The sequence below is a fragment of the Dunckerocampus dactyliophorus genome, chromosome 16, assembly GCF_027744805.1.
Source record: "Dunckerocampus dactyliophorus isolate RoL2022-P2 chromosome 16, RoL_Ddac_1.1, whole genome shotgun sequence".
In the NCBI taxonomy this organism is placed as follows: Eukaryota; Metazoa; Chordata; class Actinopteri; order Syngnathiformes; family Syngnathidae; genus Dunckerocampus; species Dunckerocampus dactyliophorus.
In genome coordinates, this window is record NC_072834.1 from 9,650,010 (window position 1) to 9,665,399 (window position 15,390).

General features: G+C 40.3%; 1 protein-coding gene across 4 annotated transcripts in view; it reads right to left on the reverse strand.

The window, feature by feature from the left end:
• Positions 1 to 15,390, reverse strand: part of cadm2a (cell adhesion molecule 2a) — a 249,272-nt gene that overhangs the window by 18,327 nt on the left and 215,555 nt on the right. For 3 of the 4 annotated variants that reach the window (XM_054754689.1, XM_054754693.1, XM_054754691.1), the window contains 4 exons: positions 7,118 to 7,279; positions 6,946 to 7,036; positions 6,102 to 6,280; positions 2,332 to 2,445 (listed from right to left, as the gene is read on the reverse strand). In XM_054754689.1, the coding sequence (XP_054610664.1) occupies positions 2,332 to 2,445; positions 6,102 to 6,280; positions 6,946 to 7,036; positions 7,118 to 7,279 (546 nt within the window). The remainder of the gene's footprint in view (positions 1 to 2,331; positions 2,446 to 6,101; positions 6,281 to 6,945; positions 7,037 to 7,117; positions 7,280 to 15,390) is intronic. The other variant, XM_054754692.1, reaches the window with a different exon arrangement.

The window sequence follows — 15,390 nt, forward strand, 5'->3', positions numbered from 1 at the left end:
GAGTCGTTCTTTTGTGATGATAACATCTTTTTGGCATCTCTGGGCTCTTTGGGTTGCCACCATGATAGACGCAAGTGACTTTTTTAAACTCCTTTCTTCGAAGAGCTCTTCCCACAAGGGACAGCTAGAACATTGTTAACTAAAATATGATGTTGTCAGCCTTGGAGAGGATTAAAGAAATATACCAATACATGACATGACCATGACCTTCCTCTTCACACTGAATTACATGGTGGTGCTTGGGGCACATCAGTGAATTACAGTACTTACTAGAACCAAGGAAATCAGTACTAAGGTCTTCTTGTCCCAATAACTTAGTAGGATTTGCCTAAAAGCTAAACAAAACATCTTATCATACTGATATTTTTTGTTAGTGCTTGTATTTGATGTTAATATAGGGTTTATCATATTGTCACACCTTTTTCTTTTGTCTTTTCTTTTGCATTGAATGACATGGTATTACATTTTATAGAATGTTTTAATTGCAATATAGTGACATTATAAGAATACTGTATAATATTAAAAAAATTAACATGAAATGTTGTTGGTTTAAAAGCCCACGATGAACAAGAGGGGGGAATTAGGAATCAGTATAAATTGTATGTGCAGCACATTGCACTGTATTGCACAGCCCTTATTAAATAATAAGGGCATGTCAGCCCACCGATATTATCGGCCCGATATTGGCATAAAAATGTAATATCGGGGTTTTTTCCCTATAATGAAGCCGATATAGCCCTTTAAGCACCAAAGTGGCAAGTTAATACTTTACACCAGGAGATGGTGGACATCTGTAACTTCAATCTGAGCAACATTTGTGGACGTTTCTATGCAAAGTTTAGGAGTTTACAGACTTTGAGCTCCGTGTGCCTGCAGCTGCTGCAGCAGCGAGTCCGCTCGACATAAAGTCCATACGTAGCACATACCTGTACTTGAGCCGATGCTTTGCTGAACCGTGTTCGGGGTGGCGGGACGTGATGGGTTGTCAAAACACCGCTACTGGTGAGGAGGCAGGCAGACGCTGCAGGCTAGACTCCTGGGCCACACTTTGCCATGCCCAATCGCAAGCATTTCTCAGATGTTTGCTTACATGAGTTGTACGATAGATAGATAGATAGATACATAGATAGATTAATTAGATAGACAGATTAATTAGATAGATTATTAATCTCCAAGAGAAATCCACATTTCCAGCAGCTCTACAAAAATGCCATAATACCAGTCATTCCACGACAGGAGATATGTGATGTTACACATATCGGCATCGGTTGATATTGGAAATTGAAAGTTGGACAATATCGGCGTATCGGTTACCGGCAAAAAATCCAATATCGGACATCCCTAATATATAATTTTTTCTTTCACATTTTAACCTTTAAAAAAATGCTCTTTTAAACAAGTCATGATTTGCAGTTTTTGTGCAATTTTTTTACTTAATAATCCTGTGACCATGTTGACAACGAGACAATACCAAAAAACAAACAAACATAGAAATACGCTATACACTATTGTGGTGGATTAACAATCTACACTCTGAGCCTTATGTTGCGGATTTTAATCATGGGTGCAGTTTTTTATTGTTGTTTAGAAGCAATTAAGGCAAAATGGAGTGCACTACTTGCTGTAACCAGCTGAGGCGCTGTCAAGCCCGTCTCAACTAGTTCGCTGTCCAAAGACCGACACGACGTCTTCTGTGGGAAGCTGAGCTACATCCATAAAGACTTCCACGATCACAGTTCATTTGCTCAACACAAACAGGAGCTCAGAACATTCCGAGAACGCTATTAGCTATTGTTGATCAAGGACAATAAATCCATAAATGATCACTCTGCGTGTCATCAACTTCTGTCACATTGCGACTCCCGATATCTATAATAAATAATAACAGGCAAATCCTTATAATAGATGACAACCCATTCATCATTCATTCAGTTTCATGCTGTATAACAGAGTATCAGTCAACCACCGTCTAAAACTTTGAGCGACTTAAAGAGCTTATTTAAGTGCGCGTATGATTCCTGGATTGCTGGAACACAGCATTGAGAGTCATGATGAGTCACTCCAGGGGACAGACATTTGCAAGTGGACATGACATTTACTTCTTTGAGCTTTCCAGGCACGGCGGTACTCAAGTCTTAGGAATATCAAGGGCACAGTCGACCGCACTGGCACTGAATACAATGATGGAGACTCCAAAAATTCTTTAGATGATGAACTATTTCATCTAGACAGTGAGGAGTGAGTCAGTGAGGTGAAGCACATATTATTAGGCTGCAGACTAAGCGTGTTAAGCGTGTGAAGGTGGGGAGGGTGAATGTGGTCATACCGTACCTCTGTTTCCGGTTACTGTGGGGTCTGACGCATGGGTGCCGACTAGAGCAGTGGAGTCTGGGGGGATGGGATGAAAGTGGGGTGTGGTGGATGGAGGCAAAGTGGTGGGGGCTTCTGGTGGAGGGGAAAGACAGATACATACACAAGAAAAATGATGTCAAACTGAAAAATGAATTGAAATTGGGAGCAATAAGAAACTACACAGCAAAGCATGATATGCAGTGGGAAAAATAAAATGTCAAAAACAAGCAAAATAATAGGGATGGGCATCGATCGTTAAGTCACCCTGAATTTAAAATGGTATTTTTTTTTTTGCCTACAAAACAGTCTGAAAAAGATGAGTCGTCTTATTCAGGGTTGAGAGGTGAATATTGAACATGCAAACAGGTGGCCACAAATGACCTCTCCCCAATGGAGTCAGAGCGTTTCCTCTTTTCACTCGCACCAGTGAGATGCATTTAAAAAAAAAATACAAAAATAAATTTGATTTGGTGTCAAAAATAACTTTCAAAAAATGTGTCTTGAAAAAGAGGGATTGTCTTATACTCTGAGCCGTCTTGTATTTGAGACAGCGTGGTAATCAACTGATTTTTATTAGTTGTTTTTGACTGACTGCGTATTGAAGCAAATGAGGCAAATTGGAGTGCATTACGTGGCTTCAGCCAGCAGAGGCAGTGTTGATTCATTCTCAACTAGTTTTCAGTCTAAAGAAGACCACCAGAAGTTGAGCTACATCAACAAATATCTCCATTATGGCGCTTGACCAATATAATGTATATCAATATAAATAAATGTAAAATGTATGAAATGTATTAAACATCCCAAATCAATTGGCTGTCCCAACTGACCAATCAAGGACATTTTGTCCAATGCCCATCCCTACAAAATACATGAATGTACATTGATTAATATATACAAAGTATAGAAATTATGCAAAAGAAAGCCGGCGGTGATGATGGTAGATTTCATTTTGCACTTACCAGTCAGATTTAAACTAAAAAACTAAACAGAAAAAGCATTAAAGACACGGCCTTAGAGTCATGGCTACAAGATATTCCTAGTGGTGTTTTATCCAAGGTGGAGGTGAAATATTAATGGGAAAAAAGGGATTGGCAGTGAAGCGTTGTTTGACAAAGTTAATGAGGTTACACCGCCACCTTGTTTGTGTCACTCTGATTTTTATGGCGAGCTGGGGGCTTTTTAATTGGCCGTGGTACAAGGCAACGCGTCCTGGGTGCCTCCGTGACTTTTCAGCCTGGGTGAAAATCACTAAGCAGTGAGAGAAAGTGAGCGAAAATGTCTCCTCGCTGCAGAGGAACCATTAAAAAGGTATTTTCCAAGAATTATGGCAGCAATTGTAAAAGGCTAAAAGGTGTGCTAATCACTAATGCATGCTGGGAATAGAGCAAGTGCCATTTTCAGAGGAACAAGTCATAAATCTCTATTGTACTCTTTGACCCTCTCGAGCCCCAATTGCCTTTTCTGTGGTAGCGGATTTGTTCCTTTAATAACATTACTTTCATTAAGGGCATCGGTTATTCTTGTTGGTGTATTTGGATGGCATTTTAAGGAATGTTAGGCTTCAAGAGATGCCATGGAATAATGAATTAGTAAACTAATAGGGACAGGCGGTCGGTTCCCCACCCCTGCAGTAAAAAAAACTAGGCATGTTGTTTTTCCAATGCCTCGCACTGAATTCTGACAAGAATTTAGCAGAAAATCGCTCAAAAGGTTGAGCACTATCACTTGTTCAAACTGGACTAATTTGCAAGCCGCAGCAAAATGACAGAAATCTCATACAAAAAAAGTATAGTGAATAAAATGACATAAAATAAATAATAATAATATGGACGTGTAGTCCTTTTTTAGCTAACGCAAATGCCATCAGTTGCAAAATACAATAGGTGCTCCAAGCAAGAATTTGGTAAAGGTTTGCACAAAATATCTATTTTTTCAAACTACACTAATTTGCATTCTACACCAAAATTAATAAAAATACATATATAATACAATACAATACTTCAATTAAAACAGTGTAATAAACGAAATGACTGAAAATGCAGTAATGATAAAATAATACTACACAATACTACTATGTGTTCCAGAAATAATTCAATACGAAATCACAAAAACTATTTCAATTTCAGTGTTAAAATATGAATTTAAAAAACTGTACAATAAATCAAATGAAATACAAATAAAGAGTGCAACAATATTATTAATAATGAATTAATTGAAAACACAATAATACGATTTATTTGATTTAGTTAACTATTTTTATTCGCTGTTCATTTGCTTATGCTGGGATCGTTTGTCCACATTGATATTTATTGAAAAATCCCTGATAAATAAACCATACAAGTTGAAGAGCACTGAAATATTTGCGCTGATACCATTTCAAAGTTTTTAGGGTGTTAGAATAAGGGCATGCCATTTAATTTTAATTTTTTTAAAGTCATTTTTTCCAGTGATAACGATTACATTTTGTACATTTCCTACTATATTCCCATCTGAGCGTATGAAGGCTGGAGTTGGAAGTCATTATGTAACTCGGTCAATCAGCAGGTTCAATAGGGTGGTACATAGAAGTGAGGGATCCTATTCATCAATCATACGGTGAAGTGTACATGATTTCCTTCAACCAAACAAGATAAAAAGAATTAAACAAGACAAATTGCAACATTTCCATTATATCCATGTTGCTGTGGCCCTGACGATGACCTGCAGAACACTTCATGAGTTATTGATACCAACCTTGGTTGCTTCCTTCAACAACCTCACTCCTGCTTATTACTTCTTATCACCACGGGCATTGAAGACCATATGAGGTACCACTATTAGTCGGCCCTGGCATATTGAATATTGTGCTTATTGCAAAATAAAAACAGGCCACTAGGTGCGGGTAGTAATAATAAAGCAATATTTATCGTTCTATTTAGGGAAATTCTCTCTGCTTTGTTTTACCCTCACCCTGCACACACTAAGCTCCTAAAAGAAAAAGAAAAGCGACTTAATTCTGAGAGAAACGGCTGAGGAGACACAGGAAAAAGGGGGACGGCGAGCGATTCGTTTTCCCTGACACTGATTCACTTCATCCTCTACTTCCTCTGGCGTTACTCGGAGTGACTTTGTGGTGATATTACTGACATCACAGCATTAAATTCCACACACACACACACACACACACACACACCACCCTCGCTCCTCCCTCATGCATGAGGAAGATCTGGGGCTCAGGTTTATTTGAAGAAAGACGTTGGTGGTATTAGTGCCACCTGAGGCCCCGTGAGCGATGCTACCACTAATCACTCACAGCGCTGATCCGCATGCACAGTGGGAGGTTATCTCAAAACAGTTGCAGTTCACTTTGGGGCTTGTTCTATTTTGATTTATTTTTTGCACACTATTTACATGTTTCCACCGAGCAGTACGGTTCAGTTCGGTATGCATGTGCCTATGCATTTTCACTATGCATATACTGTATATATACAGTATATACAGTATACAGTATACATACATAAATAAATTATATATATATATATATACACAGTATATATACAGTATACATACATAAATAAATAATATATATATGTACTGTATATATATGACCAAAATTATTATTTTCCTGTGGGAAAACTGTATCTGTAACCGTACCGCTTGGTGGCAACATAGCTCCGTGGTGTCCATATACAAATTCTTCATCTAATGCGGCTGTTAAATGCTGTACACATACGAAATCAGCAATGCAAGCCTTTCTGGCCTGGACTTACCATACACGTAGAGTACGTATTCAGCGCTGCTGCTCCCGAGGTGGTTGCTGGCTTCACAGCGATAGGTGCCGTTGTCCGTCTTGTTCAGCAACGTAAAGGTCAGCTCACGTCCCTCTACGATCACCCTGCCCAGGTCGGAAAGTTCCACGCCGTCTTTTGTCCACATCACCGGATCCGGGCTGGAGACAGAGAGAAGACACTTCATTAGGTACACCTGCACAACACCGCACGATACAAGAGCGGTGTGATAATAAGGCTCCATTTTGATTGGCACTGTCAGAGAGGTGTTAGTTGTTTGGAAATACTTCTCAATATGCTGCAGTTCTGCACCACTGCAAACTGCAACCACAATAATAAACATATTGTGAAATGAATACCTCGCTGACACTGTCAATCAAAAATAAGCATTAATACTTCCACCGAGCGTGAATCGTGAAGAGGTGATGTTTCCGTTCCTGTTAGCTGATTCGATAATTCCTTGCAGAATTTACACAAAATTTGCATGCCTTCCCTCTCCACAAAGCTTTGGAGAGAAGGGCTAACAATACACTAGCACTGAAAAGCTTGGACTTTTAAACTCAAAAACATAAAAAAGTGGCTCCACACTTTTGACTGATACTGGACACCTTCCAATGTTGTCATAGATCTGGATTAAGGTGTAGATTGACAAATTCATTGGGGTAAAATAAGGGCAGTGATGCACCAGATCCAGCAGATGGAGCTGAAGTGAAAAAAGAAGGCTGTGGTGGCACTTTTTCTTTAGGACACATGAAATTCATTTTAATTCCTTTCATGGTGGCCTGTAAGTGTTATAATCAAACATAATGAAGCATGGGTGACTTACGATGGGTTTCCTCGGGACATACACTCCAGCTTTAAGTATTGACCCTCCTGGGGGACCCCAAGAGAGGGGACTATCTTCACTTGAGGAGCGTCTAAGTGGAACAGACATTTATCGTGAAAAATCTATTTCTTTTACATCCATTCACATGTAGTGTGTCTGCGGCGACACTCACAGTGGACCTCCAGCACTTCAGTGGCTTGCTGCGGCGCCTGCTCCAGCGCCTCGTGGTCTACTCTGCAAGTGTACGGCACGCCGTCGTCGTTCCTGTCCACGCGCAGCTGCAGTGAGCTCCGCACTGTGAAAGTCTTCCCGCTGGCGTTCACCTCCTTGGCGCCTGTGGCGAGAGAATCTGGTCAGAGATCGCAGCATCGAGGTATGGCGGACGTACACATCACCGTGCTACAGGCTTGTGTCTAGACGCATCGTTAAGGCACCGCACAGATCTGAAAAAACACTGCAGGGCATCGACAGATTATCTAAAGGAGAGGAGATTATAGCCCCCCCTTAATTAGATTAAGTCAAACTGAGCTGCTTTGGGATAAGATGTGAATGTAATAATAATTATATCACGCTGAAAGAATAGATTGTTAGACAAGCGTCTTTTTTCATACAAACAACACAACCTAATAAACATCAATTAATACTATTTTTGATACAGTAAGATGATCCAAATACCAAGTCTCTTTGAATGCAGTACACAATTGCAACCATTTTGTGGCTTTTCTATCAGTTTCCTGCAGAGCCTTTTGGACCCTTTGGACCACCATATTTCGAGCACATGATCAGCAATGCTGGAGTGAGCCAAAACATATATAACAAGACCAGACGTCCTATTTAACAAGGCTGTCTCCTGCGTGTATATTACCATAATTATTGTCTCCTTCGTGTGTTATTCTCCTTTGTAAAACTGTGCCCTATTTGCGTATTCTTAGCAAAGTCAAGGTAGGTTTGCCTCCCTCGAGCAGGCCACCTTTTGTTTATATCTCCTAAAGAGGCTGTTTTTTCTCCCCGAACGCCTCCCTGCTGCGTGCTCATCTGCTGCACTTCCAAAGCATCCAAACAACCTCTCTCTCTTACTTCCACCCTGTCAATCAACTATCTGCTCCGTCGTTTCCCCCATACTTGAGCCAATGAGCCCGCCTCCCCCCTTGTGGTGAATGATTGACAGCTCTGCAGCGTTTGCGGCAACCATCCAAGCAGGAGATGGAAAGGAGACATGGATGCATGGCATCTTAAAAAAAAAAAAAGAACCTGGAGGAGACGGAGGAGAAAAAAAGGCACAGAGGGGGGCAAGAAAAGTCACATAATTAGGTACCGGCTGCTCTAACGAGACAATAAGGTGTAACTTCTTTTGGGGAAAATAGACCTCAAACCATACCTGTCAACCCCCCCGTTTTCCCCAATATTTTGCCCTTATTTCCTGGCGCCCTCCCGTTTAAATAGTTTCCCGTATTTCCCGTACTTCCACCGAAAAAAAAAGACTCCGCTCTGATACTGCTGGAGCAGAACAGCTTCCTGTCCGCTTGGCAACACTCGGGCAACATCGGGGGCACACATCCTGTAGCTAGTAAAGTCATGTCTTCAAAATAAAAGCACACCAGTAAAATAACACAATTTCCCCACAGAAGGCAGTGCAGATGTTGACAGATATGCGGCATGGTTCAGGCGGTAGAGTGCTCATCTCCCAACCGGAAGGTTGCAGGTTCGATCCGCCGTCCTCCCGTGATCATGTCGAAGTATACTTGGGCAAGACACTGAACCCCCAGTTGCTGACGCTGCGTCATCAATAGGTAAATGTGCTAACAGTGTCAAAGTCCCTTGAAGGTGGAACAGCGCTATACGAGTAAAAGACCATTTACATACGCAAATTATATTTACTTATTATACTCTCTCTATATATACTGTATATACACACTATATATATATATGTGTGTGTATACTGTATATACTGTATATATACAGTATGACTTATATATGACTTATTAAAAAGAACCCAACAGTGGGTCACAAACCTTCGGATTTTACTTGCTGCGATCATGTTCCTCCTCATTTTCCTTAATAATGTGCTCTGAAATGCACTTTGCACATGCAACTGTGTGGACAAAGTTTGACTTCCATAATATGACAAAATATGATATAAATTAAAAGAATCATAAAAAGTGGGTCATGACCATCAAAAAGATGACGAGTCGGTCCCAGGTTGAGACCCATGCACTACACAGCATCTACTCGTACATCATTAGCTCGACGCGATACCTATAAAACGCCACTAGGTGACAGTATTGCTCTGCAGACACCTTCCTGTTCATCAGGCGTCTTCAAAGGGTGAGTAGTTGGACTTTATTTTAGTTTTATTTAACAGTGGTTAATATGTTTCATGTACTACATGCTACGTGTACTGAATGCATACGGAATATGACGCAAAATCATCCGTTATGATCTCTTATTGCTCAAAACAACAAAATTACCGGGGATGTGATTTATATGTGTTTATAACATTTTATTCCATTTTTTTTCTCCAACAAAACAAAATAAGCCTCTACATAAATCTGTTACAGCGATATTGATCGAATAATAAAATGAGTGCTGTTCCTGACATCAGGTACCCAAGGGGATTAACGTGCCACTGGTAAATAAACACTTCACTAATGGCATCTTAGAGGGGGGTGGGTGTAATGTACTGGAAAACAGAAATAACTCATGGGATTGCTCTTTGGATTTTGCACTAATAAAAATACTTTATTTTAAAGATTGTGCCTTAAAAGATGAGGTTTAGCTGCTGCGTTATCGTCTCAGCAATGTGTTGTTCCAAGAATAAATAGCACTTAAGAAAACCCTGCAAAAACTCGTGTTTATTGCATGCCTTCCCGTTTCTTAATTGCATTTTTTTTTTTTGAGAGTCTCTCCTGAACCATGCAGCAGTATTTGTGATAATTACCCTGAAACCTAGTACGCTCTATGAGGCTGTTACTTGAGACCTATATTGAATGGGATGTGGAATTAGCAGGGAAAAACAAATTGGCGGACAAATCTGCTTGTTTTGTTACACACTGATGCAAAGGCTAATTTTAAACGGCCTAATTTAATGGTAAATTTACCATGGTATTACATTTGTACTTTTTAGATTATTTTACATTATTTAATTGTAGCTATTGTGTAAATATACATGTTTAAATCCTCTGGATAGAGCTTGGCAGGAGTGATTACCTTTGGTGGGAGGTGTGAGATGATAAATAAATATTACGACTGATAAACTCAGAGAATGTCATCCTTTTTATGCTTTTTTATGACAGCTTTTATATCGCATTGCATTAGGGAGTACCAAATGAAGTCTTCAGTAGGTGTAAAAGTTGATAATGTCAAACTGTACTGTATTGTTCTACTGTATAGAATATAAAATCCTAAAATCTTGCAAAAACATGATGGGGAATGCAAGCAAAAATAACCTAGCCTGACATGGCAATGATTTGCCATTCTGCCCCCACGTCTCACAATATGCTTCACTTCCTGTGAATGCTGTGCAATGTCCCCCAAAAGGTCTTACTGCATATAATTGACTCCGTTCTTCATGGACGCGTGACCGAGACAACATTCTTAAATCTTAGGAAAGTTCTATCAGCAACTGGCGGAGGTACATCACAATGTCCTCTCTGACACAACTCCCCAAACATTCAGTGCAGAGAAGTGTCTTCATGAAGAGACCCGTGGGTGAGGTGGGTGTCAGCACCTTGACAGGCTGTCCACCTCCACTGTGTTGATCCTAATGGGCTGAGACCGAGCGTTCTGCAGTCTCATCCGCAGTTCTTCGGACACGGTGTCAGTCTGTTGTCAGGGTCACAAACACAAACACCGGCAGCAGCATGCATTACATACATACTGTAGCTGCATATTTGTGTGGATGCATAGAGACAAGCATTCACAATCATGTTATTTCTTCAACTGAATGTAAAAGCAGGACCATTACTTGGTTAAATGTCCTTTCTTGAGCCGGTTGATTCGGAATTCGTTTTTGGGAAAACTCACAAAACTAAAAAAATCAGCGGTTGAACCGCTGTCGTGCATGACTAAAGTGAGATGTCAGCATATCGCGCGAGTTCTCAGTTCAGTGAGCATTACAGAATAAATTCTGCATGAGTTTTGCTTTTTGTTTGTTTTTTTGTGAAACTTAAAAAAAAAAAAAAGGAGACGAAGAAGAATATACACCAGAAGTTCCGTGAACCAACATGACATGTGTCACGTTATCCAAGTTATAGCAGACAATGGTTAACTTCTTTTTGGATTTGAATGACAATGAACAAAAAAAAACAAAGGTTTTGCATTGAAGAAGTGTCGCATTACGTCCAATAAGAATCAGGCTATGGCACATAGTAGCATGCCACCAATCCCATACTAGCGGAACACCCTGCACAGGACATCGCGAGAGACATGGTCGAATGCCTTTTCAAAGTCTACAAAGCACATGAAGGTTGGGTAAACTCTCATGTACCCACCAGTACCCTTGCAAGAGTGTAGAGCTGGTCCAGTGTTCCCGTCCAGGGCGGAAACCACATTGGACCTCCTGTCGCCATGGTTCAACTAATGGGCGTACCCATTCAGCACCCTGGAATAGACTACCCAGGGGGGCTGAGGAGTGTGATTTCCCTACCCGGTCTGCCAATCCAGGGGTACTGTTCCAGACTTCCATGCAATGTTGAAGACACGTGTCAGCCAAGACAGTCCCTCTACATCCAGTGCTGGGCAATGGGCACATTTCAGACATAATTGCAAATAATGATTAATCATGATTCATTAATTTGAATAATGTGATTAGTCTGATTAAATTAATTATTCATGAATTATTTTTTAATAATTTGACAGCCTTATTACTATATTCTGAGTCTTAAAATGTATACATGCAAATCAGCAGATGGCACCAAATCCTTTTCCCCCAAGTGAGCTAAAGCTTTTACTCCTGTCTCACACAACAACAGTCTCAAAAAAAGGAGAGTTGTCTTATATTCAAAGTGGTCTCATATCCAGGTCAATACAGCACAGCGGAAACTTGGTTTTGTCATAAATTCATTGCAAGGACAGACAGAAACCAAAATGTACGACAACCGAGGCAATTTTTCCCATAGAAAATAATGTAAATCCAATTAATCCGTTCCACACACCCAACCTATTAACAGAAGAATTATAGACAGAAAACGATGCAAAATAATGACAAATGATGAACGGATAGAACTTATGGATGATGCAGACTTCCAGTACATCCTGGCGAGATTGAATCCAATAGTTTCTTCACCTTCCTTTCAAATTGTTGGCACCTTCAACTATTGTACAAAAACCCAAACATTTTAATAAAAAATGTTGACAAAAACCAAATCATGAAAACCAGGGCGTTCAAAAACCGAGGTTTGACTCTACGTATTAACCTGTCTTTAGCATTTACGTACAATTTCTGAGTAAACTGCAAGTTAATTAAAATTATGCAAGTTGAAAGAAATATGCTGCCCCTAATTCAGCAAAACAGCCATAAAAACAAGTTTTACCGCTGTCTGGATTTCAATTAATGTACTGTACCATAGTAATAGTAAAGCACAGTGATTTAGAGCGGGGAGAATGAACACTTTTGTGCGCTTGCATCTTTTATTCATGCCAGCATGGCTTGCAAGCGCCATCTCGGAATTACATCTTTAATGGTCATTGATCCACTCCACCTCTGTGGGATCTGGCTGCGATAAATGTAGTCCAGAAACAGAGGTGTGCAACACTGATGAAAATGATTCTGTTGCTTTTTTTTTTTAGGCTTGAAAAAGGTACTTCACTGTCGAGTCCTCTTTGACACGAGTATCCTTAAATAATGCTGGTTTCCCTTCTCAAGGACAATGGCTACTTCCAAAGGTTACACAGTCATTGTTGAACTCTTCAGTGAGAAACTAAAAGAGTGCGAGGAAAGTCCGCGAGCCGCTCTTTGTCCTTGACTAACAACTTTGACAATGCAGGGAAGTGACTCCAAGCAATTTTAAATCAAATCTGTTTTTTTTTTTCTCTGCCTCCCTTAGGAGTCGAGCTATCACATAACGCGATGAAGCAATAACCTCCACAGTTTAGGTCACAGAGTATGATAATACTCATCCGATTGCCAACATTTCCAGGCCTACTTGGAATAAATATTCATTTCATGTGGAGCCCCCAACCCCCGGTTCACTGGTGTGTAAACAAGTGCTACATTGCACTGGTACTGGCACGGGTCTCCCTGGGTTGTGTCGCGTTACTGATATAGAAATATATCATTACCGCTTGGGGACTGAAGGGACAAAGAAAGGGGTGAAATCAGAATATTGGAATTCCTTCCACACAAACTTACATGCAGGCTATCTAGCTCCATCTGTCTATTGTGTTGATGCACACACGCATACAAAGACACACACTTAGCATAGGTGGTCTCGTAAATGAATGCCAATGGGTGATGGACTGCTCGCCTCGCTGTGCCGCTAATATAATCGTCTCTATTCCCAAAGATCCCACACCAATATGTCAGAATTGTCATTTATTCCCGCCGTCAGGTGACTTCTCACAGTAAACACCCCACTCTTGTCACCATGATGAACACCTCAAGTGAACACATATATGTTGTACTGTATATTAATCAGCGATGATTTCATTGTAGAAGGTCACAGCATCCGATAGAGGAATAATAATCTATATTGTATTGGCTCTACACTTATTTGCACTCATGTTACACTCTCTATCTCAATGTCATACTGTCTGACTTTCGGTGTCCGATAAATAATTCACACCTTTTCAGAGTTGGGGTGGTGGTGGTGGTGGTGCAATTTGTTTGCAGAGGAGCGTTCAAGATGCAACACTGATATGCTTGCGAAGCACCCTGTATAACCTAAGAGTCATGCAGCACCACTTAAAAGAAATATGTTAGTGGGGAAATGCTACAAATGTAGACATCAAACGACAGCAACTCCTTGCATTTTTGGGCAGTACAGTAAAGTTGCTCATGGATGCTGTTCAAGTTCCGATTAGTTTGGATTTAGAAACCATTTTTCCCCAGGAAACAATGGAACTATACGTTCCAGTGTCCAACTGTTGCCATTAAAAAATCCAAAATAACTATACTGGCAATGTTTTAAAAGCATTCCAGCATAAAAATAAGTTATGCATTAGCATAAAGTTATTTTTACACGTGTGCCTGTTGAACATTGCCTGTACAGTTGATAAAGGTAAACATGACAACACATTATTTACATTTTTTGTATGGGAAAAATGACAACTACTATGGGTGTCAGGTGTCTATCAGACTGTGAACTATGGCATCGCTACACACGTAATATAGAAGTGGCAGTGCACAAAGCAGGATTGGTTAAGCATTAAGTGCTTTACGCACACTACAAACCTTGCAATCCAACCTACCTTGGTGTTTGCAACGTCACTCGCTCCCGACATGCCTGTTTCTTCTATCAGAGGTCAACAGCTGCTGCCGTGTTAATGTCCAAGCAGAAGATGTGGTAATTGAGTTTGATCAAAAGTGTGATCAAAGTTACTTAAGATTTGCCAGACAGGGTCTATTTCACTATCTCTAATCATAATGGGAACTGCAGCTCTTTTAGCATTAACATAAAACTAATCTACTGCAATGTGTCATCTATTTTACGTGTCTTCACACAACTACACATCAACATAAGTCGTAACAGCTACAACTGCTGTCTTTATTTTAACTGACAATTTTGAGTTTTTGAGTTTTATATAAAGATATAAAGTTTTATACAATATAAAAAAGTTTAACAATTAAAAGCATCATGCTTAGGTCATGAATGCAAAGTTTCAAAATGTACCCGCATTGCTTTGTGATTCAGTTAAATAAAAAAGTCTGTTAAGACTACGTGATTTAGGATACAGATATGTTCTTCATCTGCCTTTAACACAACTTGTTGAGGCTACTCCTACTTTTGGAATACCTGTCGCTAAAAATGCCAAAGAAAAAGCAAACTGCACACGCAAAGTTGATCATTTGATTGCTCGCTGAGCTCTCATGAGGTCTGCTGAGGTCTCGCAATGATGTTATGCATGACAGCAGTCCATCATCTGGAATAAGTCTTGCCAAAAAGCCAAAGCAAAAATAAAATACATCCAAGAATCCATTGGTGCTCTGCGCTAGAGAATTGCTGGGGCCTGATGACGTCATGTCAGTTCAAACTACAGTAGAACCTCGGTTTTTGTACACCGCGGTTTTCATAGGACAAGCACAGCGTGTTTAACCCCGCCTCTCCCCGTGTTCAGTGTGGACAGAGCAATGCCGCCACACATCTTGACCAATGACACCTTTAACAGTAAAAAAGACGAGGAAAAAAAGGAATTGGCTCCCAATTGGCTCCCAACGATGCGAACCGGCTCCTGTTGTTCATTTCAAAGAGCTGATTCGTTTGCGACCGACACATCACTGCTGTGTTT